The sequence below is a fragment of the Trachurus japonicus genome, chromosome 8 (genome assembly GCF_045865225.1).
Source record: "Trachurus japonicus isolate A0001 chromosome 8, Traja_1.0".
NCBI lineage: Eukaryota > Metazoa > Chordata > Actinopteri > Carangiformes > Carangidae > Trachurus > Trachurus japonicus.
The window spans coordinates 14498901-14524238 of NC_140914.1; the positions used below are offsets into that span (position 1 = coordinate 14498901).

Genomic DNA, 25338 nt, shown 5'->3' on the forward strand with positions numbered 1-25338 from the left:
CTGTTTAAAGACACTTGGAGACATGATAGCAGCTCATTAGCACTGGTGTCAACTTTCCACCACCAGCAGGCTCTTTGCTGCCATTTTGCTCAACATAGAACCCCACTCGTGCTGCTAATTGCATTTCACCCCAATTTAAAAAATGTTCCATTCCAGTTTCCATTTCCATTTTTGTTCCATATGCTCCAAATCCCAAGCCATTTTTTTCCCCATGTGTAACATCCCAGTGCAACTCATCTGCTGTAGCTTTACTGGAATGTCAGTGGTATTATTACGATGTGTTCCTTATTTATTCTCACCATACCTTTGCCACTATCTCCTTGAGTTCAAAATATATCTCTCCACCATTCAACCAAATAAATCACTGCACATTTATTCAGTGAGTAGGCTATAGTGGTTCTGTTGCAGATATATAATGTTGCACCACCAGAGAAAAAAAAGAAAAAAGAAGAACCCTCACGCCGTAAATAAAAAAAATAGAAGCCAACACTCTGCACCAGTGGCTGCAGCACCTCATTACCATGTTCATTATTGTTCACCTCAGTGCGCCTTATTGTCCACAAGAGGTCAGACATTAACAGCAGAAGTCATAAATAGTATACGGAATACCCCTTCATCTTTAGCAGCAGCTTGGAGTCTAGGCCAGATAGATTGGAGCGTTTTTATTTTGATGTGTCGTCAGTTTTATTGTGTAATGAAAATCTTGAATTTCCACTGAAAGAGGAAGAGAGAGAAGGGGAGGGGAAAAAGACACGCATATATTGAGCCGTGGGGGCATGCCATGCCACTGACACCCAAAAGAGGAGGTCTTCTTTGTGTTTGATTATTTAAAATGATCCGATTTTGTGGAGAGAATCGTTCTTATGTAGTTATTTTCTCTGTATAAATGTCGATACATGATTGTTCACTTTTCCTAAGTTAAGCTGGCCTGGCCCACTTGACTGGAAAGTGGTTGTCACGCCTTCTCGGTTGAAGGAGGAAGGTTCATATCGTCACTGGATCCCGTGTCTCACATACAAACGCTTGGCCCTCATCGCCTCACTAAAGGCTGTATCATACGTAGTAGTTGTGCAACTCAACAGTTTACACACAACTATGGGAACCGGAGTGGGAAGTAGTACTTGTCATCCTTCTGAAGGTGCCATGGCAAATGAAGAACTTCAATTTTAACCATCTGTGATATATACTTTTTTTTTTTTTGTATTATTATTGTTGGGTTTTTTTCCCCGCACACAACTTGGGAATATCAGAGGTCACAGAGAGTTGGCGGTTCGGTGGATTTTTCCCCCCGAGCAGGAATGGCCACTGTAAGGCTCGAATACGTTGCTCCGTGGTGGACATACTGGCTGCACAATTTCCCACACTTCAGTTTCTTTTTCCAGTCGATCGACAACACTTTCAAACCGGAGGAGGCGAGCTACCAGCAGGTTAGTAACTGTACATGTGCGTAAAAGCGCACGTAGTTTCCATTGAATCTCACTAGAAAAGAAAGATGAAGAAATCGGTCCTGTTGTGGACCACTGGCTTTCAAACACAACGCCGCACAGTACTGAAATGTACAGTCAAACGAAAAGTGGTTTTAGACTGACTGTTGGGTTGAATGATGAAAGCATTTTGTTTTGTTTTTTTTTGCTTTTCACTGTTTTCTGTGAAGCATCAGTGTAGCTCACTCACACGCAGCAAGTGTCAGGAAGTAGAGAGCCCACACTGTGCTGCTGCAGTCCTCACATGATGACACATGACCTGTATTAACTAAGCTGGCTATGAAGTGGTCAAGGTGGTAAACAACTATGTGAAGTATACTGTAAAGTATATCCAAGGACTATGCACATAATGCGTTCTCTGTCCTTTCTACTCTTAAACACTCAGCCTCATCATGAGCCCCCCAAATCTCCCCCACTATATTTTATCATGCAATCCTCACTGTATTCACAGCTAAACCTGCTCATTCTTACTCCCTGAAGGAGATTATTGGATTTGGCTTTTTTTTATTCTCACGTGAATATTTTCATTGAAGTGAGATTTGATTGTAAAAGAAATGACTAAAATGTAGAAACAACTGTCCCAGTGTATAAAACAAATCATGTATTATAATTTCCCCAGAGTACATTTACGCAGCCATTAGAGGCCATATCAATGTTCCAAACTGTCATGTTTAGTGATGGGGACTGACTGCGGGCAGCAGGACTGGAGTCATTATTTTATAAAATAGGCTGTATGATGGGAATAGTTTTCCATCTGCAGTCCATCACCGCGTTACGCCTTCATGTTATGGAGTTCATTTTCTTCTCTTTTTGTCTCCTTGACTCTTCTTTTATTCTTGGTTTAAGATGTTTGTCTACAAAATATATTGGATTCTTCCCCAGGCGGTATATTGCAATACAAAAAAAAGTCTCATCATATCACAACCTCGTAGTCTGACAGCCATAAATTTAATTAAAATCACTAATGACATTCATATAAGTCAAACCATTAACACTGTGTTATTTAAGTTTCTCCAGAAAGTAAAAGTTTTGAATTAATTTGTTGTGCAGCAGAAAACACTGTTTCCAAACACAATTAAAACATTCATGTGGAGTTTGGAAATAGTTCTTACATCCATTATTTTCAAGGATATCTTTCAAAATTCAACAGTAGGCCCTCAAAATATGAGCTGAATTTATAGGTGTGTGTGGGTGTGTGTGTAAGTGCATATTCAGACGGCACAGCATGTTCCCCTTGCCCCAGGTCATTTATGAATACAGAAGCCATTACCACAAACCTCCCTGCTCTGACTTGCATCCTTCACTGTGCCTCTGTCTTAGTGCATCAAGGTCTGTCTGGGTCACTGATTCCCAGCAGCGTCTCACAGACTCAGCTGAGCAACAGTCAGTGAGGAGGAGTGAAAGGTGCCATGTTGGTATCACAGAGACTGCTGCTATAGTCTGTAGGCTGGACACAGCCTGAAAATGACTCATGTTCTTAAGTCGACATGCCAATCAGTCGTGTTTTAAGGAAAGTGGAAAGTGCAGAGCAGCTACAGACACATTTCCTAAGGCTTGCTGTTTACTGGTTAATTTAATTAGACAGGCATCCATACTTAAGCCCCTTTTATACAAACATCCTTTTGAGAAGATAATGGATCAATGACCTTCTGGTCAATGAGCATTGATACTGCTGTTGTTTTTCCGACTCTCTTTCCTTCTCTCTCTCATGCATCCTTTGCCTTGTTATGGCAATGCAGCCGGTGGAAATTGAAGTGCCTGCATGTCTAATTACAAAACAATGGAGTGGAAAATTAGAGGAAAGAGTGGGTCTAGCAGTATTGTGCTTATGAAGGGCCTGAACTGAGTAATAGTGACAGGGAATGTAACCGTAGACTCTACACACAGCGTCTCATGGCTTGTCCACAGCGTCCCGACGAACCAGTGATTAACAAATCATTGGATTAAGGTTGTGACCCAGGTGCAAGTTCAGGCAGGACAGGTCAGCTGGCACAGCTTCTGTATTGACGTATATGGTGGAAAGTGCAATTGATGTTCTTTCACTGTATAAAATGTCAACTGTGTCTTTCTCCTGTGCGGTAACATTGAAATTGCTCCTTAATGCTTAAGATCATCTTAGTGTTCAAAGTAATGTACAACAACATTAGAGTCACTATCATTATGTGCTTTTCATTCATTCAGGACATTGTTGTGCGTCAATGTCTGATTATCTACTTGATTACTTTATTTTCCTAATTGCAGTATACTAATAGCTAACATACCTGATGTGGCATAAAATGAACATTACTTAGCACAATATAACTTGAAAGAGAGTTTGAGCAATGGAGGACTTTGTTAGAATATGCAAAAGAACGTAATTTATATTCAGTCACAGTGTCAATGTCGTCCAAATGGAATAATTAGTCACAGTCGTCGTAGTCAAGGAATAGCTCTGTTAAGTCAGCTAGAGCCAGACTCTTTGAACTTGTGGGCATTAAAAACTTAAGTGCAAATTATTCGCAAGTAAAATGAAGGTCATGATTTTTGCTCGAGTGAACAAACAAATCAAATGTTGTGAGTTTAAACGAACGGAAATCTTCTTAATTAAAAACCACCAGGGATGCTCCAGTCGAGATAGTTTGATTGTGATACTGATGCCACACTCAAAGAATCAGCAGTTGCTAGTACAAAGTGCGTGTGCAGCAGCCAACACAGCAGTATCAATGATTCAGGATTTATGTTTGTGTTAGTCACGTAACGACAAACAGATCAAGCGATGTGTTAGGAAGTAAGCTGCTAAAAACCGTAAGCAAGTTTGCTCGATTTATGACATGACATTTATGTTAGAAAACAAATGGGATTCACAACTAGTTTTAGTCATGTAAAACTCCCCCAGTATGATTTGATACAAATAAACACTGTCATTTTTATTGCTCATTCTGTATCTGTTTATTTACTATCTGGCAACAACAGGAACCGCCGCTCCGAAGAAAGTAAAACTTCAGCTTCACATGGATTTATCGGGAAATAATCTTTCATACATAGTGTTTAATGTGCAGAGCGTCCATATACAAATGGTAGCCTACTAAAATTGTATTTCCTCTATGTTTTCTATATCCATGTTCTTCTGTTTCTCTTGATCCTTCAGGCTTTAAATATTTTGTACACTCAGAAATCACAAGACTGAATGAAAGCCACTGTGTCACATGATACTCCCCTCCCACTGCATCGGATCATTGCTGTTTTCCTCTCAGCCTCAGTCCAAGTTCTGCTATTGCACTTGGCAAAAAAAAAGAAAATCTAAAATTCTCTGTGAGCTCTCTTTGCCCCAAGACCACCTGCTTCTATGATATCTGCTGTAGGCAGCAGTCAGCAGTAGTAATGTGGATGAGGTAGCTTCACACCAGACTTGAAAATACTGTATCTTTACACACAGAGTATAGTTTGATAATGGTGGTTTGGTTTCAATCAGGCTGTCAAACTTTTGGGTGGTGGGGTCACACTGCCTGACACTTGGAGGTCTCATATAATAGCCAGGTGTCTATTTAAAGATACATGTCGATATAATCTGCTGAAAAATCCTCTGTGCATTTGTTTCTGTACATCTTGGTATCGACTTCTGCTGACTGTATTACTGTTTTGTTGCACCTTTCCTCTCTCTACTCTCCCTGCCTCAGTCTTTGATACTTCTAGCATGTATTGGTGCAGTGGGCCTCGGTCTGAGCCTGCTCATTCTGGCAGTATACCTGGTCTGCCTCTGCTGCTGCCGCAAGGACATAGATGATGACACCAAAAGACCTGAAACCTGCTGTGTCAGCTGGGCTGCCATCATCACAGGTCTCATCATATGGTGAGTCTGACTGGTTAAATAAGAAAATAACACAATGGTTTTTCATCTTGTACCACAAAACATATATGAAACTTTCTTTTTTCTGATTAAATTACCTAGGGGCTTTGGAAAAACACCAAAAAATACCAATTGCTTTAATGTGCTTCAGCTAGTTACCTGGTAGATACACGTTGTTGTGTGTATAGATCTATAGAATACAAAAAGGCTAGTATAGCTGCTGTATTTCTGACTGGCCACGTCATCAGCAAGCCCCGATCAGCTGCTGGCAAAGTGATGAAACTACTTAAATCCCTCAGCTGACTCTTCAGCTGATCTACACCCGCCAAAACTTTGACTGCTATTTACTTAGCTGGGTCTGCTCAGATGCTCTATCAGACTAGCTCTGGTTATGGTCTTTGTTTTTTTCTTTCTTTCTATTTTTTTAACAACATATTTCTTATGCTTTGCTTCCCATACTTTTGCAATTAGTGGAAGTATTATGCTTGCTGTTGTAGCAGGTTGTATTCTGTAAGCTGTTGGGGTACCGCATGTTTATGTAAGCATGAATAAGCAGGGAACTCCCAGAGCCACCACGCCACTGGACATAACTGTTTTTGTGTGTGTATGATTTAATACACTTTAATACACTGACAAAAATTATCCTGGCATAAAAGAAAGAGAACAAATGAGTCTTCCGAAAGGCTTGATTGAATTAGCGTACGGATCTGCTTAAACTTGTGACATTTATCTAAGTGTTGGGCTTTAACTTTGTTAGCTTTCTGTGTCCATAACGAAAACCACCGCTGAAGCACACAAGGTCTGTTGTAATGCTAAGTGACTGGGCATGATGCTGTTTAGCAAAGGAGCGCTGTTTTGTCTCTGCTCAAAGCACCCATCTCTCTCTGTAGAGACTTGTTCCGATGGTCATTGCTGCATACAGCATCCAATTATATAATCCAAGCATAAATTCATATGAGATCAGCAGAAGACATGTTTAGGTTTTGTGGTTTAAAACTACAGATTTCTACTCTATCTACAGACATGTTTACTTAATAGCCTAATAACTGCATTTTGTCCTTGGTCTAAGATTTTGAAATTATTTCCCTGCATTTTTTGGATACTTAAATTTGCTATTTGGAGCTTCCACTTCCACTAGCAGTGGTCTAATTTGTTGTAGTGGGTATACTGAAACATTAATGCTTTTAAGTTGGTAGCTATGTCTGCGTATCACAAAGACTACACCATTGCCACATAGCCAATATAGTTAATTATATATATACTTAATTCCTTTGCTCCCTAAGAGCTTTGCCTTTCTATAACTTCTCTTCATATAGCTACTCAGGTTAGCATGCTAACCAACTGGCCCCAGGTTGGTCGGCCCGATCTGCCACTTTCACAAGTCTATGTAGTGTCCAGTCTGATCTGAAGGAGTCCTGAACAAATACAATTTCTTGTCTTGTAAACACAGCGATTGCTTAACAGCAGTGTTAACATTGGCTATATGTAGCAACAGACAAACTTACAGTAGGCTACAAATAGTTCACCCTAGTGTTGTGGGATCAATGGTAGCAGTGTCGTCGAGGATATAAACTTGTCACATTTCTGCAAGTTTTAGCCTAGATTTATAACACATATAATAACATAATAGCACTCTACTGCGCACATTTCGCCTTTTATTCTCTCAGGTCATGGGACTTGCATCAGCTAAAATGAGTCAAGATGTACTTTTCATGATCTAATTGTTTACCAAGATCACCCTATTATTATTATTATTTATTTATTTATTTTTTACCATTGTTCACTTGAGTATGATAGCTTTTCAAGAAGAATTACATTCAGTTTCACAGCAGAATTTAAATGAAAAAAGGATTTAAGAGCTGTTGCACCTCCGTGGATGATTATTTCTGACCCCAGGAGAGGGAACAGAGTAAATTGAGGTTAAAGATAGAAAACAAATCTAATATTCTAAAAACCTTTGCTCCCTGTGTCAGTCTCTGTTAACCCTGATATAGTTTATTGTAATAGCAACACTATGGTCTCCACAGAATCAAGGCGTTTATCTGTCATTACTTGTTCTTCCAGCGAGGCCGTTCATTCAGCTCAGCTTGAAACATGATCTGAATACCGAGGAACAGTTGTCCAGTGTCATAGTCAGTGAGGTGATTCATGTCCTTGGAGGAACAAAGACACTAAAGCACTTGTATGCCCAAGTCTGTTTATTGTGTTAGTTCCTTGAACACATAGACCGCCTTGCAAACAGCCTTTTCAAACTGCCACAGAACACTCATGCGTCCCCTTAAGGCTACACTACCCATGATGTTCTGTGTCATTACCATTTTGTCTCTGTATCATTAGCGGATCTTTATTGTCACTGACGTGTCATTAGGTCAGCCACAGGGTTAATGAAGAGCTCATTGTTCAGGCCACTGTCGTTCAGCTGGAACACAAATGTCTTGAAAAGCGTAAAGCAAGCTTGTTCAATTCCCTTCAACCAGCTGAATAAAGAATTTTATTAACCACATCCATGCAATTTGGGTTGTAAGGATTACTGTAATTCTTTTTTTTTCGTTGCTCAGAACGGATTGTACAGAATATGGCCCCAGTGCCCCAAATCATAACCAGAGGGAACTTGTTTAATGGAAGAGACGCAGACTGTGATTTTCATTATGCTTACAAGGTTACAGTGACAGGAAGCTAGCTGGCAGACTCAAAAAAAGAGACATACACCATGCACATAAGCGTTCACAGTGACACGTTGCACACAGTCTGACAGGATATATTAGATTTTCAAATAAAAACAATATGCCAACCTCAATTTGACTTCACTAATTATCTTTGTAGTCATAGTTGTGCTAAGAGAGATGGAGTTGTTGACCTGGGCATGTGCGTACCTGGCTATTTCTGTGTGGAGGGTTTTGTAGCACAGGTGGTGTTAAAAACTTTTCAACGCAGTGAGGCTAAACAACAACTAGAATTTGCTCCCTGTGTTTGTGTGTGCATGTAGTATCTCACAAACCCCTGTCCCTATCTGATCTCTCTGCCATCCGAAGTGTGATTAATGAGCTCTGTCCCCTGGTGATGGAAACAGGTCCCAAATGTGGTTGAAAGTGTTACTATAACCCCCGACCTTTGTGCAGAGTGACCTTCCTTCAATCAAGTTTGATGAAATTGTATCACTTCGCATGTCACTGCAGACTGTTAGCAGTAGGGGGGCAGTGACTCTGGGGGTTAGGATACTAATCCTCCCTATTACAGCGGCTCAGGCACAGTCACAAAAGGCTGCAGGAATGTGGGAAGTAGGGGTCCTGCGTATTCCACTCGGATACTTTTTCAGATGTGGAGCAGAATTCTGATGTGGTTTTTAGCCACTGGGATAACAAATTCAAACTTACAGTCGAAAATATGCTCATCTCCAAATCTCAAAGTGTAACAAAGAGGAGTGAGCAAAACATGGAGGTAATAATGAGTAGAGGGAGAGATTGTATAGGACGGAATATGAAAAATGAAAAATTGTCCCTCATAATTATAAAACATCCCAGTTCATGTGGTAGCAGCTAGGAGGAAGAGAAGAGTGAAGAAAGTACAAAAGGAGAAAGAATATTCTAAGAATGCAAAATTTTGACGAGACTTCATTAAGGCATCTTGCAAATACATGCCTAGGATGAAAATTATGCATAATCGTATTTTCATAGTTAGTTATTGTATGTCTAACCAAAGATTCATTTATTTATTCATGGTTTGTTAAAAATCCAGTTGCCAGTGGCATGGTTTAGTCTGTGAATGCAGAGTAATAAAGAATAAATACAAAGCCTTTAGTGGTATGATTCACTGTATTTAAAGCCTCAACGTTTCTCCTTTGGGAATTCCTGAATAACATTTCTTTGTCTTAATTGTCCTCTAATAACCTCAGGAAATACATAATCCAGAAGTAGCACAATAAAGCAAACAAGGAATTAATTATGTTTATTCATTTGTTATTAAAAAAAAAAAAATCTGAATCTGTCCTTTTTTCCCCCCACAGTTCTGCTGTAGGACTGGGTTTCTATGGAAACAGCCAGACCAACGATGGGGTGTACCAGCTGACCTACTCACTATACAATGCCAATCACACATTGGGTGGCATTAATAATCTGGTGAGTGAAGCATGCCAAGCTCTACTTCTCTTCGAGCTAGAGTCATATCAGCATAAACATAAAGGTCCCATTACGAAAACAGGTTTCAATATTGTATTTTTTATAATCAAATGTGTCAAAAAAGCTGTGAAAATATGACTACTGCCATGGCATTCTTCTAGCTCTCCCATAACGAGATCACCTCCCCAATTTGATCTGATTTTGATGATTGATAGGCAACACAGCTGAGTTTTCTGTGGGAGGGTGAGACAGTAAAAAAAACTTGTGTTGGTTTAAAATAAATGCAGAGTGCAAGCTAACGGTCAATGGCTACCTGCTAAAGGCTGCTGGAGGTTGTATGTGTGCTAACTAGCGTTTGGCCGGGCGATGAATGTTTATATAAGATTATCCAAACTTTGTGTTTTACCAATCCTGCAGCACGGCCTTCTGCCAAATCTGATCCCAGACCTTCTTATGAGCTCAGACAATCAGAGCATTTGTTGATGAAAAGTGGGCAAGATACAACATCAGATCGGCACCATTACAGAGGTGTTTCATAGACACACATAAACATAAAGTATGGCTAAGAGTTTAAATATGAGACTTATAAATGTGGTCAGCAAAATGATTTTCATTTATATCCGTTGCAATTTAAGAATTTTACAGTTGAATCACCACAAAATGACCGCACAGTAAATGTGTCAGAGCTGTAAGAAATATAGGCGCTCACTTGGCAGCTCATCTCATGCTTCTTACATTGGGGCTGTGTTTTTTGTTGTTGTTTTTTTCAATCACCGTCCTCTTTTATTAGCCATGATGGCACAAACCATGATCTTTTCATGGCTTACTGTGTCACTCTGTGTGGAAACACTGATTCACAGCTGGTAGACACCACAGCTCCTCCTTTATTAATGGGGTGCGCATCTGTCTCAGAGTAGCACCCCACCGTGGGGGGTTTGTATCCGCTTTTTGTCACAGTGAAGGAATTGAGGTGACTGCTGCCTCTAGGATTTGTAAATAGATTTTTTTCCCCCACACAACTCCTGACCTGCATTCAGGGAAGTTATTTGGGGAGGCTTAGGGAGGGGGCGGGGGGAGGGATAGAAAAGAGGAACGTGAGCGAGGGAGTTAGAACAAGGCCCTGCAAGAAGCAATAATCACAATGAGGAAGAAGAGGATTAACGCCCATCTGCAGTACATTAATGGATGTTAAGCCTCTCCTCTATCCATCTCTGTCAGACTTACTATCTCTACTGTATGTGTGTGTGTATGTGCTTGTCTTTGAATGTGAGTGTGTGTGCATGGGCATATCAGTATCACACATCCACTTAAGGGTCTCATATGCACGCATGTTGTATTAATGTATGGGCAAATGGATTTGTGTGCACCCTTTCATCGTGTACTCAGTGTGGATAAGGAGGGAACAGATTTAGATTTAAGACAATTGTAGCTCACGCACTGATTTCGGTGATACAAAAATGTGTATTGGGATGGATAAAAGAATGTTTCAGAAATGCACTTTTTTTTTAAGGCACAGCGAGCAATAAATTCTACCTTTGTGAAGGTTATAATGTTCCGTTCTTGTTGAAACTGAGAGTTTTTCTTTTCATTTCACTTCTGATTGACCTCCCACTTTGGAGGCTGTTTGGAATCCTCTGATATAGATAGAATTGGCCAAGATGCAGCTCAACAAATGACTGTAAAGTTGAACAAATACCTCTCAACGAGAAGTGAACGTTAACCTCAGGACTGTAGGATTGATGTCAGGGCTGTTGTATTAGATTGCATTAATTTCATCTTGGTGGAACAAGCAACTTTGCAAAGGTGTGTACTGTAGTTCATATTCTCTTTTTTGCTGCAGGAAGTAAATAGAATTCAGCCATGATGATTTTTACATCCTTGCTGCTGACTCTCTCTGTGGTATTCTGCTATTGATTTGATACTAGCATGATGTAGTGTAGGATGGCTGCATGGGAACCATAGATGCCCCCCCCCCCCTCCCCCTCCCCAGGGGGAACAAAGGCTTTCTCACTTACAGAATCAGAGCTCGATGTAATGCAGTCCACTTACAGGGCTGATGAGCTGGCCAGCTGTCCACGCCATAAAGCTAAAGCTGATTTAGTCTGTGTTTAGTCTTGGGAGAATATACCCTTTCTTCACCGAACCCTTTGGTGTGTGTTTCTGTCAACTTGGTTTAATAGCACTTGCTTGCAGTACTTTATTTTATCAAAAAGTCTTAAAACTATTTTCTTTACTGTATTTCACTGAAACTCAACTGAGTTTATATCCGATCTTTGCAGTTAAGTAATAAGAACGTCCAAATATCTGCTTCAGGTGACCCCTGTGAGGTTCAAGCTACTGTAGCTGTTAGCTCGTTAAGGCTCTTTTTATCACAAAATATGCACTCACACTTTGCAAGGGGTCGCCGTGTGTCATTAGAGGGAACGATTTGATGAGGAGGACCGTTCTCCCTCAGCTATGCCTGATTATTCTCAGGCAAGTCTTTATTTCAGCCTTATTTCCAGCACGTGGATCGCATTATTAAGAGCTCTTCAGCTCCACCAGGAAATGCCGGATGTGAAAACATGGCAATCATCCATTCCACTTTACAGCTGTGGTTATATGTTAAATGTACTGTATACCTCTTCTGATTTGAAAGCCGTCTTGTGTGATTTTTGGAAGAAAATCATCGCCGCTTTCTGCACCATACATCAGTTCCCCATGATTGTCTCTCTCTCTTCACTGTCATATTTCCTAATGTATTACTCTGCTTGACGCTAAACCACTGTGATCATATATATTGTCACATTGTCACAGCTGATACAGTAAATCTCAGATATATGAAATCACTGGAGGCATCAGGCAGAACAGTTCAGTTGCATGTGAAGTGGCATTTGGAGTGCTGCTGCTGCTAGCCTCAAATCAGTCAGTCTCATTTAACAGGCGTGTCCAATATGGAGAAGCCTCCTTGTGACCCGCTTTCAGTAAAAGCGAGCTTTAATCCATTTTAAAGGAAGACGGGACGGTTCAGATTAGGGAAATGCGGATCACCCAGAGCAGCTAGCTGATGGATCCCATTTCTCACACTCAGGCAGACTGGCTTGCAGATAAGATTCAGGGTGTTGTGGCAGGAACTGTGAGAGATGATGAACATGGAGGTGGGGAGTGAGAGTAGTTTACTGGCAATCACATACTCTCCCTCCCATGGGAGTGTTGGAGTGGATGGGCCTGGATCTTTGCCTCATCTTCCCATGGATACTCTTTCCTAGAAAGGAATCAGAAGCATCAGAATTTAATCAAGAGTGTTTGAAATGCTATAGTGTCATGGAGACAGAGATACATTTTTCATCTTTTCTCACTGTGGTGAATTTCCAGCGAGTACAAATGAACAGTCTTACGCAAAATACTTGAATGCATTGAAGGAGTCATGGGTGTAATGATGGGAAAAGATGATAGATAAAGGAAGCGGGACTGCGGCAAACTGCTGCAGATTAGAGTACAGAAAACAACATCTGTTGAGAATTAGTGGAGCCTCCTACTCAGTGTAACAGTAAGCAATGTCACTGTAGTGTGTGGGTGGGTGTCATCTGTTATTATTGTGAGTTTAGGAGGTCATTTACAGCATCTTTGCTGTTCCTAGAGCCACAAATCTCTGGAAATGCAGCATCTTTTTTTTCATCCAGAATCTCCAACCTGAAGAAAAATAGTTTTGACCTTTTAGGAGATTCACTTATTTGCTTTCTGATGCACCAGAAGATCAATACCACTCTCATATTTATAGGCTACGTTGCATTTGGTTAGGTTGGCTCTGTCTAGAGGTAATCTTGTTATATCTTTTTTGTACAACCTCTTCAAAAAACACAGTGTGAAACTGCTCAGAGCTGAAATTTTGACTCTCTGTGGTAAAACAGCAATTTTTTCACATGTTGTTTATTTGTAGATTGTGTTTCTTGTCTTTGTGGTTAGATATGTTAACCATTACTGGCTGTAGCTTTCTACTTAACAGACCAGTGGGAATGGTATTGATCTTCTCAATTAACTCTCTGCCAGAGAGCAAACAAGTGCACTCCCTAAAATGTTAAGCTGTTTCTTTTAAAAACAAGACAACCCTGATTATCTTCTGTGTTCTACATTTACTGATCTTTTCACAAGGAAAATGTGTGCCACAGATGTATATATGTCAAGTCCTTGTCAGTCAGGTCTTGAGTGACAGCTGGTTTCAGTCATACAATTTTCACTTTCGATGGCAGGTTGACCCTTTTTGTTCACATTGGCAGGGCGGATTGTGCCCTTACTGTCACTTTTAAAAGTAAATATATAAATGGGTCATGCTACTGTGGCTGTGATTCAATGAAATGTAGCTATGGCAGAGAAACAATTTCCCCCTGTCAGTATTGGGCTACAATTGACCTGTTTCCAGCTCCACTGATGCTGTGAAAGTGCGGGCGTTTACTGCATCACATTGTTTTTGTTCAAACAGAGAAGTAAAATGTATTTACTCTGCTCTGCCATGCCTCACACCTCCCCCCAACTCTGTTCTCACTATCAAAGACCCTTGTGATAACAGGTCTCCCCGGTATTGTTATCAGTATTCCACTCTAACATTGTTTATCTGAATAAAACACACGGTTGAAGAGAAAAGTTAATCTTCTCTCGAGGGAATGCTCCTTTGGTTCTTTCACCTCTCTCTATATTTTCAGTCTTCTCTTCTTCAATATCCGTTTTTTATGAATTTATTTTAAGTTCCTGTTTCCTTCTGACCCTGTTTTCAATCTGACACCTCTTCACCTTCCCCTTCTCTTTTTCTGTTATTCAGTGTTTCTTATTCTCTTTCATTTCTTCCGCTCGCTTACCTTTTTTTTTTATATTTCATTTTTTTCAGGTGGCAGGATCTGTTGGTAATGTGGAAACTGGACTCAAGCAGCACCTGGAACGGCTGGATGAGATCTTTGCTACAAAGTTGGAGTACCTCCAAGCTCTGCGCTTCATGCAACTGATGGTCAACAATGTCATCCGCGAGCTAACTGCCATGCCGGACATCAGCAAAGCCAACGCCGACCTGGCAGCCATTGGTGACCAAATAGCCTTCTATGAGTACTGCAGGTAGGTGGAGCCTTATAGCGATTTCCCCCCCCGAGAATGGTGTTTGGCATTCTTTTATTTCATCTTAATGCGGCTGAAGTAAAACTTCTACTAAATGATCCAGACTAGACACAGAGCAGATGGGATTTTATTGATATCCCTGCCAGAACACAGACCGGAAGAGCTATTTTTCCTGATTGCTAAATAAAGAAAAGCTGAAACGGAGCTTATTGCCCACTCTGTCGTTTGAGCTCTAATGCTTATTGCTCTCACAGAATGTTACGCATGGCAGAGCAGCTATTAGACCATAAATGATCTCACTCGCAGACCATTGCTTACATTGATTGCAGATATTATTTTGACATCGTTCCCTCTCTGAAAAGTTTTTTTTTTTTCAATAAGAAACCACAAATGAAATCCAATAAACATCCCAAAAAATAATAAACACAATCAACAACAAAGTAGTCAAATGAATAAAATATCCAGCAATGATTCAGGAAGGGAATGCTAATTTATGAGGCTGCTGCTCAAAAGCGTGAGTATAATTTCAGAGCTTCTGCATCTTGTTTTTATTTTTGAGCACATTAAACTTAAAACTTCATAGTGCCTCTGCGTCGTAAAGTTTCACATTTGCAACCTGTTCGTGACTGTAAAAAGTAATTCTGAGCAAATTGGAAAGAGAGACTAACAGCAGACAGATTTAGGGTTGGGATGCCGCCTTCAGCGAAAAAGCCTTTGTTTAGGATACGTTGCGGTCGCAGAGTTGCTCAAGGACGCACGTGTGAACATCTGAGTCGTCAAGGAGTTGATGTTATCCCATCAAATTCCTCCCATAACTCCTGTCTGTCCCGTTATGACAGAGATTTAGTCTGAGCAAACTGCAAGGTGTAAAACTCCATTCTGAAATATGCTAAGCACTGAAGTAAAGACAGCCCACAATCACAAATCACAAATCTGTCCCAGCGTGTGACACCCTCTCTCTCTCTCTCTCCTTACAGCCACAGTCATATTTATTCGGAGCAGCATCCATCCAACCAACAGAATGTCTACATTTTTGAGTCACACTCCAGCCATTACATATATATCAGTTAGTTCCACACGTAAAACTATTTTTCGGCAACATATCGTACAGATAGCTTTCATTTAAAATGTGACATGTCAGCATTGCTGTACACGCTATCAAATCTTTCCCCTCAAAAGTTACACGGTGTGTGTCTGTCTTACTTACCTGTCTGCTCGCAGCAATATGATTAACAACACAAACAGTCTATAGCTTTGTTAACTTGTCTTCATGATGATTCAACTCCCTGTGTCTCTGATGGGTTGCTGTATTCACTTCGTCCTTGGTTATACTGTTGAAGATACATAACAGCGCCTCCATAATCCACCATGTTCTCGGTGGTGTTCCTGTGCTTGTATATAGATTCATCCAAACATTTCACCTTAAGAAGTTTGTATGCCTTTTGAGCTTTAACTGTAATGAAACTGTCAGAACATGAAATGTGAAAAATAATAAGTGATTTATTTAGAAGAAAAACAGAACAGTTAGTGCAAAATGAATTGACGATGCCATGGGACGTGGTCGTCAGTTAAGACGGCGTTGAGGGTGGAAAAGAAGTTGGATGGATGAACACACAACTACAAATGAAAGGGAGCGAGGGAGACGGAGAGGGAGATGTGAGAGCTCTGACTCGGGGGTGATCAAAGGTCTCCATCCTCCAGGTACCTGCTGCATAATAGAAACAGAAAGCATCGAGTAAGAAGGAGCTGCACAGAAACACGGCAAACAGAAACACACTGGTTCTGGTTGGGTTAACCTGCTCATATAGAATGATCCTGTATTTTGATTGAAACTAGAAACGTCCAAACTTTTCATGGCTCCCTGCGCCCCGAGGACTTGTCCGTGTTAACTTGATCAGAGACTTGAGCTTGACAGTGTGGAAATGATACAATCTCAGCTCTCAATATGAGTTGACACTGTTTTTGTCACCGAGAAATATGCTGCAAATTTATGTGCATGGTAAACTGCAGGTGATCTGGGGACACGTCCAGACATTATATTGAAAATGCATTTTAACTCTTGATTTTGCTAGAACTCTGACTTCTTTTGTGATTTGGATATTGTTATATATTTGCATTGATCAGAGTCGATCTGTCTTGTTTCAGGCTCCATGATAGTGAGGAAAGTTATACTTATATTGTAGTTTTGGGGGTGCAAAGGAAATATTGATTTTCAAAAGTGCTTCAGTGTCGGGATCCAAAACAATCTGAGAGAGCAGATGAGTCATAGTAAACCTACTCTATCTCTATCTCTATCTCTATCTCTATCTCGGCCTGAGAAAAAAAACAGCCCTGTAATTAAGTTTAGTTTAGTTTATGTGTTTATTGAAAAGGGCCAATGTATATTAATCAAGCAGTTTAAATGTGTGTAAATGCCCCTGAGTTAGCTGGAGGGCTGGTTTCCATTTGTCGGTTTTTAAGAGGCATCCTAAAGTAAATAGAAGAGGAACAATAAAATACAACATTCAAAGATAAAATACACAACACATTATATACAGTTGAAAGACAATGAGCACAAAAATCTACTCTTGATGCTCTTATATGATAAAAACCAACATCAGTGTTCACATTTTTGTGTGTCAACAAGCCATTTCTTGGCATTGAGCTTATATGAATGATATAACGGATTGACTGTGGTACTGATTTCCATTGGTGTGATGCCCTGAAGGAAAAGACGGCCTGACTGAATGTAGATTATCACAGGGGAATTGTTCAGTCTCCCTTCGCTGCACCTCTAGTAGCCCTGTTACCAGAAGATCTGAAGTTTATGTAACCAGATAGAGGAGGGGGAGCTGAATGCAAGATCTTACTGTATATACATGTATACCAGACAGATGTTTTTGTATATGATGAGGTTTTCCCCTCTCAGCAGTTTATGCTTATTCAAAATATGACAATGATGGAATCTGAAAGGTTTTGGGTGCTTGTTTATATAATGGTTCTATGTTGTGGTGTTTGTTTGCAGTATACTGTACTGAGAGGCTGAAATGGGTCTTTACCACAGTGAAAGATTACTGTTTGAATCTAATACAAACTTGAAAGCCCAACTAAAGTGCCAATGCCAATTTTCAATCCCTAATGGCTTCTATCTGCAGCCATGCTAATATCAAGTACCCACTAATTACTTGCATGACAATGCACAAATAACCACTATTGTTTCACTGGTGTTATCTTACTGACCTATTCCTGTCATAGAGCTCATACATACATACTGTATTCCCACATGGCTCTCTCCGACCCAACAGCAGATCTTTCTTTGAGACTACAGTTGCCACTTTGCGCATCATCACACCAATCTCCTGGGTCTTGATTGGATTTCATGCAGCCATCGGGCTATGAACAGCCCGTGGCGGGGCTTTATTGATGAACGGCAAATTTTACGGCCAACCCAGTACTACATGAACAAAAGGGAGGAAAAATGACACTGCTCTGTTTTCCAATATCACATCCACTCTTCCCTATTCTGTTTCTGAATCCATCCCTGTCCCTGCGCTCGGAGAAATATATCTGCAGCTTTGTTTATGCCGATATAAAGCACAGTCTCTCCAAGTGTTTCTCTCCAACTCCGTTATAATTATGGCCAGTCTAGATTTTATTTTCAAAGTCTTCTAGGGTACCTTTGTACTTTTTGGCATTGTATGAATGAATCATCCTCTCCAGTGACCTCTGTGTATACTTATTTACTACAGTATTGCAGCGGTGCTACAGCCAGTCAGTGGAAATATACAGTACCTTCAGAATTTAACTGTTTGTGTGACATGCTGAAGGTCAATGTTATTCGTCATTGCTATGAAATTTACAATGCTAGTGGGACCTAAGAATGAGTCATAAGTATTCCCATGTGTTTGGTTGGTCAGAACACACACACTTAAAGTCTAGGCTGAGTGTAGGGCCATTCCTGTGAAGGACATTTTCAGTGCTTGAAAAATTAATGTCTATGGATTTGTGGTGTTGAATTATTAAGCCGACAGGCTGAAAATTACCTGAAACAGATGGGCTCTAACTAGGAGACACGAATGCTGATATACAGCACACACAGATCTCACACATTCAGTCTCGAACATATGTCAGGCCAGCACTTCCCGGGGCTCGTACTTGTGCATAAAGTATGCTGTCTGCAAGTGAAAGCGATCAATCAGGACTGTTATGCTGATGCTTGATTTTCCCCCGTCTCATAGATGGCTGGCCTATCTGCTATTGCTGATCACGGATCTGGTCATCTGCTTGGCCTTGTGCTTGGGGATGGCCAAACAGTCTCGATGGCTGATTATCACGTATGTATCCTAAGTGTGTATGTGGACAAATTTTCTTTTTTTCCTCACAGTCCGTCTCTGTTCTCACATGCCCTCTGCTTTCATCACGGAGTTCAGGCAGGCAGAATAGCAGTCCGCCTCTCTGGCACCATATAGGCCACTCCATTAACAGCCCCAATAATAGCATTACATCTTCAAATGACACTGACTGTCTTTTTCTCTGCTTCCTCCTTGAGTTGCCTCATGCTCCATCCACACACACAGTTAAAAATAACCTTGCAGCATCAGACGTACATTTACTCTCAATCACACCAACTGATTGGTTCGCTACACTCGTAGACGCTCAGTCTGGATCAAAACCACTTTAGCGTCTCCCCTAAACAAGAGGAAAGAAAGCGTTGGTTCCAAACCTTTCAAATATACAGAAAGAGTAGGAGGTGGGATGTTTGATTTAGCAAATTGCAACCAGTAATTTAAACCAACAGTGATGTCTGACAAGCTAAACCCACAGTCCAGACAACCTATCCCATTTGCCCAATTTAGTGCAGGCTACGTGTCAGTGTTAGCAGATGATGCTCAGGATCTCTCTTCCCATCCTCCTCTGATGGGTCTCACTAATGCCTATTGATCACCCGAGCAGGATGAGTCTGCTCCCTCAACTAATTATTAAGTGCTCTCAGGCTACTTTATCGGTGCTTTCAAGAGGGTCCAAGGAGTGAGTTGAAGCGAAGCCATCCGCAGCCTTTTTACATCCATCAGGGGGCCGGTTCTTCCTCTTTTTACTCAGTTTATCTCCCTCTCTCTATCACCCACTTTCCATATGTAGCTTCTGCCAGCGTTCACTTAGAAAAAATGATTAATCGTCACGAGATTTTCTTTTGTTTTTGTGTTTTTTTTCACATCAGCCACCTCCACCATGTTATAACCCTCTTGACCTCATAGCACTTGTCAGATTAAAGGGGACAGGGAAAACAAGAGGTCGACAAACTGGAGCTTTTGATTGACAGCGACTCTGCTTGGGGATTGACAGCTAATACATCCATGAGTGATGGGAAGTGCTGCCAATTAAAACGTTGCTGGTGAAATCCAGCAGAGCGGCAGCAACAAAAGACAGTGCTGGAAACTCCCAACTCTGCCAATAGTATTATCTCCAGTTTTGGCCTTGTGAGACCTCCTTTGAACAATTCTGTTGCTTCTGTCCAACTTATTTCTGAACAGAATGGATCTTTTTTTTATGAGTTGAAAACTAACAAGTGAATTCAACAAGAAGTCATGAGTTACTTTATTTTCATATCACCCCATAATAAATTGAATTTCAGCTGCATGGTCTATCCTACGATGTACCAGTAAAAAGTCTGAGTTGGGCCTCTGTCTTCGGGCAGAAGGAGAGTAATTCCCGAGCAAAAAAGCTTGAAAAGAATAAATCAAATGAACTGGGTAGGAGAAAAAAAGGGGCTGAAGATCGCTAATACAAAGACAAACTGATTCATCTACTTCTCCCCATGTGCCTTTGTCTTTGTCTTTGTCTTTATCTCCCTGTCACCCGCTCTTGCTGTTTTCCTGCAGGATCATGGCTTTTGTAATGCTGTCTCTGATCCTGAGCTGGGCCTCACTGGGGGCGGGCACAGCCACTGCTGTGGTAAGAAAACAATGTATTCTTTAAAAAAAATATTTCTTTAACATCTTGTCATACTTGCTTTTAATTAATTGTTTCTTTTATGATCCGACCGTTGGATGCACAGAGCTGGGGCTTGTAGCACTAAGCAAGATCAATGTATTATCTTGCTATCTTAAGGCTTTACTCTGTTTTTCCCCCCTTATCACGTAGCTGGGTCACTTTTAACCGTGTTAGGTCACCATGGCAACCTATGCTGCACGGCTAACTTCAGAGGATCAGATCTAAACCTGTTAACCGCCTGACTGCCGACCAGTCAGATCACTGGTCAAACTGGGTCATCATTCCTACAGGAGCCAAACTAGATTTACAATAAAGAGCAACAGATACTTTAGTACTTCAGTTTAAACAGGTTTTCTATGTGTCCACTTGGGTTTTAATCCAGGGTTTCTAACAAGCTGAGAGAGGCCTTACCAAAGTAAAGAGCCACGTAATGAAGATTATTGCTGCATTATAATTGCACGAAGATTCTTTGATTCTCAGCAGGATCCCTTCTTTTAAACTCTTATTCCATTGCTGCAGCTCAGAATAACACGATAAGAGATGATAGTGGTGATAATTGGAAAAAAAAACTCTGCCCTCTGTCATCTTGTATAAGAAAAAAGTCCACACACTTTTTCCCATGATTCTAAATGCTACATTTCTATCAGTTAAAACTTATCTTAGACATAAATATCTCTTCTCCTCTCCCCTCACTGCTCTGCTTTTGCAGCAAGGCTATTAATTCAGATTTTTTTTAGTGTGCAATACACGTTCATATTAGTTATATGAAAAACACAATTTAATAATCTCAGTCTGATATACAGCCCTAGCATGAATTCATTCTGATAATGTTCTTATATTCTTGTTAAATACCACTTTCTGTTGTTATTGTTTCGACTCATGCATATAAGTCCTTCTGGCAACTCCTCTTTCATACAAACACACTGGTAGCTAGGTAGGTTAACAAGCTTCATTGTAAAGGTTATACAGGTCAGACTTATTCATGTCAGTGAAGCTGAGATGAACTCCCTTCGTGATCCAGGCCCCATGCAGAAGAACCCTTAGACAACTTGTTGGACAATAGTGGTTCTTGTATTTAGCTTCCTCTCTCGTGCAATTACTCCCAAGGGTATTGCTGTCAAGAACCATATGTTCTTGGACATCTCTCCTGCTTATAAAGTGTTTGTTTAGCTAACAGCCGACTCTTCTCTATGGTCGGCCATGCAGTAAAGCTGATTACAAGTCCCCAGACTTTTAGCTTAATCAACCCTTAGTCCCAACATTGTAAACTAAGCTGTTTCTAGTATTAATTACAAGCTCCGCTTTTTTTCAGAATCCCCTCTTTTGTCATGTTTAGGTTTATTTTTCTCTCAGTGCTCCATCTTACGGACAGATTGTTCTCTCCCCCTCATGTGTTCAGAACATCTGGGCTTAGTGTGTTTAATGGAGCCCCATTTAGGGAAGCTGTCTGGGGTGCAAAGAGTAACCCCTTGCTTCCAGCCTTCCGTCATCCTGTCTCTTCTCCTCGATCTTCTAGCCTCCCGCAGAGCGACTAGGCATCTGCGGATTATCCCACAGGATTTTGCATCTGGACAGCTGTTTGGAAGTGAGAGCAGGGAGAAGACACAATGGAGGCAGACTGAGAGAGGCTGTTTTGAACCTTAAATTAACGACACGGGTGTGAAATGCAGACATCTGTTGTGATTCATGATGAGCCTCACCGCAGTTGTAAAGCCGGAATACCAATGTCTCGGACTGCGCCTGTGGCTTAGCACAGCTCATTATTGTAGAACATGACCCTGCATTAAAACCTCTGACCCCTCTGTCCATCTTATCCCAAATAATTGAGTAAAGCCTGTCTCTAGCATAAATCTTTATGTCCCTGTCGGTCTGTTACATCACAGGTGAGCTGAGGTAAATTTTCTCACCACCTGTACCCACCTAGTTATTAATAGGTGCTTCTAGTCCCCTGCACAGACGTGGATTATCAAAGAGCGCAGCCTTCAGTAATGGAATTTGAATGTGGGACAGTGTGAAAAACAAGCAAGTAAACTTGTTGCACCTGTATGTCATTACTCAGAAACCGCATGGTGCAAAAAAGAAAAAAAAAAAGAACATGGTGCATCTTGAAAGGAAGGCAGATGATGGTGCTGTCCCAGAAAATGCTCATAAATGTATGCATATTTGATGAGACGCAGCATAAACAAAATGTCCCCACTAGTATAATGAGATAGAGATGAAGGGTAACATCTAGCAGCAGCGCTGACGTGTTGCTGCACTTTTTTTTTTTTTTTTTTTAAACAAACCCGATTCCGGTCAAATTCAGAGGGCTGTTGGTAATCTGAAAGTAAGTTGGGTGAAGTGAAAAATCCTTGGCTGGGTAGGCCCGCTTTGTGTTTTGTGCTCGCCTTATCGTTGTAATCCTGTGTATTCTGGTTTTGTTTCATCCTGAAGCGCATCATTTACTTCTTTATTGATCACTGGTTTGTTAGAAGCAGGTCAGCTCATCGGAAAATCCTTTGAGCCGAGCTTTAGAGTGACAGCCTGTAGAAAGATACTTTTTGATACATAAAAAGCAGTGGACACAAGAGTGCATTAGGAATAAATGGCACGGAGCTTTGATGTGTGAGTCTGCAACACAACAGACTTCTTGATCCCTTTGAACTTAATCAATTTCAACAGTAGCCTGTTATTTTCACCAACTATGAATTATGCATGTGCGTAAGAAATTTCTGTTTGCTTTTGTTATTTGCCTTTTTTTTTTAAATTGCCATCTTTTTATGTTGAGGGGGAGTCTGAGTGCAGTGGGGCTATGTGATCTTGACCACTAATTGTTTATGCATGCACATTAGCAGCTCTCCATGGATGAATTAAAGAGCATGAAAATATTTAGTCGATTTCATCCATGGTCTGCAAAGCACGGCATTCTCTACATGGTCAATAAAGCCTGAGGTTTGTAGATACATACCACACATTCTTCTGTGTGTGTCTGTTTATTACATGTGTATCTATATTAGAAGGAGTGTGTTATGTATGTGCGTGCGTGCAGCTGTACTACACGTCTGCGCGCACATTTGGAGAAAATGGTGATAAGAAGAACGTATAAACCAAATAGTTTGTGTTGCTAAGGCGATTGTCAATAACTGCCCAGTGGAAAAATCAGTTTTACTCAGTAGCAGCACAAGAAATTGGATCTGGTTCGTGGCTTGAATAAATACTGTGCTTCTTTTTTGATCTTGCATACCTTGCAAGATTACAGAATGGTGGTGTTGTTGTTGTTTTTCTACAGGGCACCAGTGACTTCTGTGTGTCTCCAGACAAGTTTATAGTGAACCAAACCAAGGATTTCATCAGTGCAGGTAATTCTTGTCTACACACTGAACTAAACAAAAACCAGCTCCGTTACTTAATCTTAAAACATGTTGCTAATCTCCCTCACCGTCTCCCCCCTCTCTCCCCCTGTTTCTCTCACCCTCCAGACGTTGCACACTACTATTTGTTCTGCAGTCCGAATCTACCAAACCCCTTCCAACAGGTATTGACATGTAGTTATTTACTGAGACCCACACTCTGGAAAATGTAATGCTATTTTAAAATTAATTTTTCATATTAGTTGCTAGGCAGCTAGCTCATTATCGGACCATTATCAGACGGTGTTCTGAAAAAAGGAGCCCCCCCGATGCCAATTATTCCTCTCTCTATATATAATATATTGTATGTATATACTTATGTTGACGTGCCCTATCTCCTACATTAGTGCATAATGAGTTAAGCGACATGTTCTCTTCTAACTTATTCAATTTACTCCATTTCATGCATGAAGGCGGCGCACTGTACATAGATGTACCCAAGTTATGTCGAGTTATTTCTGAGTTTGAATTCACCTGCATATCAATGTGTCTTTTCAAAGAACCATTTACACCCTTCACGTATTCCAAAGAGGTTAATTAGTTGTGCTTAAAATGCAGGGACATTTATGATGGCCTCGAAAATAACTATGGAAATGACACAGCTGTCACGCAAAAACTGTACAGTGTGAGCATCACAAACCTGGAATTTAATTTAGAGCTGCCACTCAAAGAATCCTTTTATTTTCAAGGCCTAGTCGAGTCAGACACATAACCTTGCAAAATAGGCACATAACCCTCAGTCGCCTGTCATTATACTTCACAAACAGAATTAGTTTACATCTGGATGTCGGTTGCAAATTAGGCATTAAGGTCTTCTTACTGTACGAGACTCGGTGCAGCAAGTGATGATTCGAAAGGTGAGTGGTAAACAAATTCATGAGCAAGACAATAAAGTCGGCTTTCACAATCTCCTAATGTAACTCTGAACCCAGTGTGGAGCACTGGGGAACAGAGTGTGCCCATTCACAGTTGAAAGAGAGAGAGAGAGAGAGAAAGGAGGGGAGGGGAGTGGGGTAGTTCTTTCTTGGGGATGGCATTACTTACCAAACACACTTGTATGGCATCATTTCAAGGAGAATTTAAACTAGTGTGACCCCATTATTTCTTATGCATTATATATTTTTATTTCAAGTGCAGTGCTGTATCTGCGTGGCATGCATTGAGCATATTCATGGAGGCTAAATCCATGACCGATGATTATTAAAACCCACGTGCTTAGTTATCGTCGCAGTATCCATTTAGAGATTAAAAATGCTTGTTAAGTAGGTAAGGATAATCTCTCCTCAGATGGCCTAGTTGATATAAATATTGCTCTTTTGTTTGTGCTTGTGATTGGGTGGCAGGAATGGGAGGAGGGACAGTGATCGGTGGGCGAGACGGTTGGTGGTGAAGGATAATCTGGGCCTATCTGTCTGGGGAAAAAAAAAAGTGTCCTATCTGTTAAGCGCATTATAAGGCCTTACTTAACACCA

The 25338-nt window shown here is 40.8% G+C and overlaps 1 protein-coding gene across 1 annotated transcript in view; it reads left to right on the forward strand.

Annotated features, from left to right (window-relative positions):
- The first annotated feature begins 1020 nt into the window (after positions 1-1020).
- The window catches only part of ttyh2l (tweety homolog 2, like), a 30946-nt gene continuing 6628 nt past the window's right edge, over positions 1021-25338 (forward strand). The window contains exons 1-8 of the mRNA XM_085784106.1: positions 1021-1427; positions 5141-5313; positions 9314-9425; positions 14287-14507; positions 18725-18820; positions 20366-20438; positions 23746-23815; positions 23936-23991. Coding sequence (XP_085640232.1) covers positions 1299-1427; positions 5141-5313; positions 9314-9425; positions 14287-14507; positions 18725-18820; positions 20366-20438; positions 23746-23815; positions 23936-23991 — 930 coding nt within the window. The 5' untranslated portion in view covers positions 1021-1298. The remainder of the gene's footprint in view (positions 1428-5140; positions 5314-9313; positions 9426-14286; positions 14508-18724; positions 18821-20365; positions 20439-23745; positions 23816-23935; positions 23992-25338) is intronic.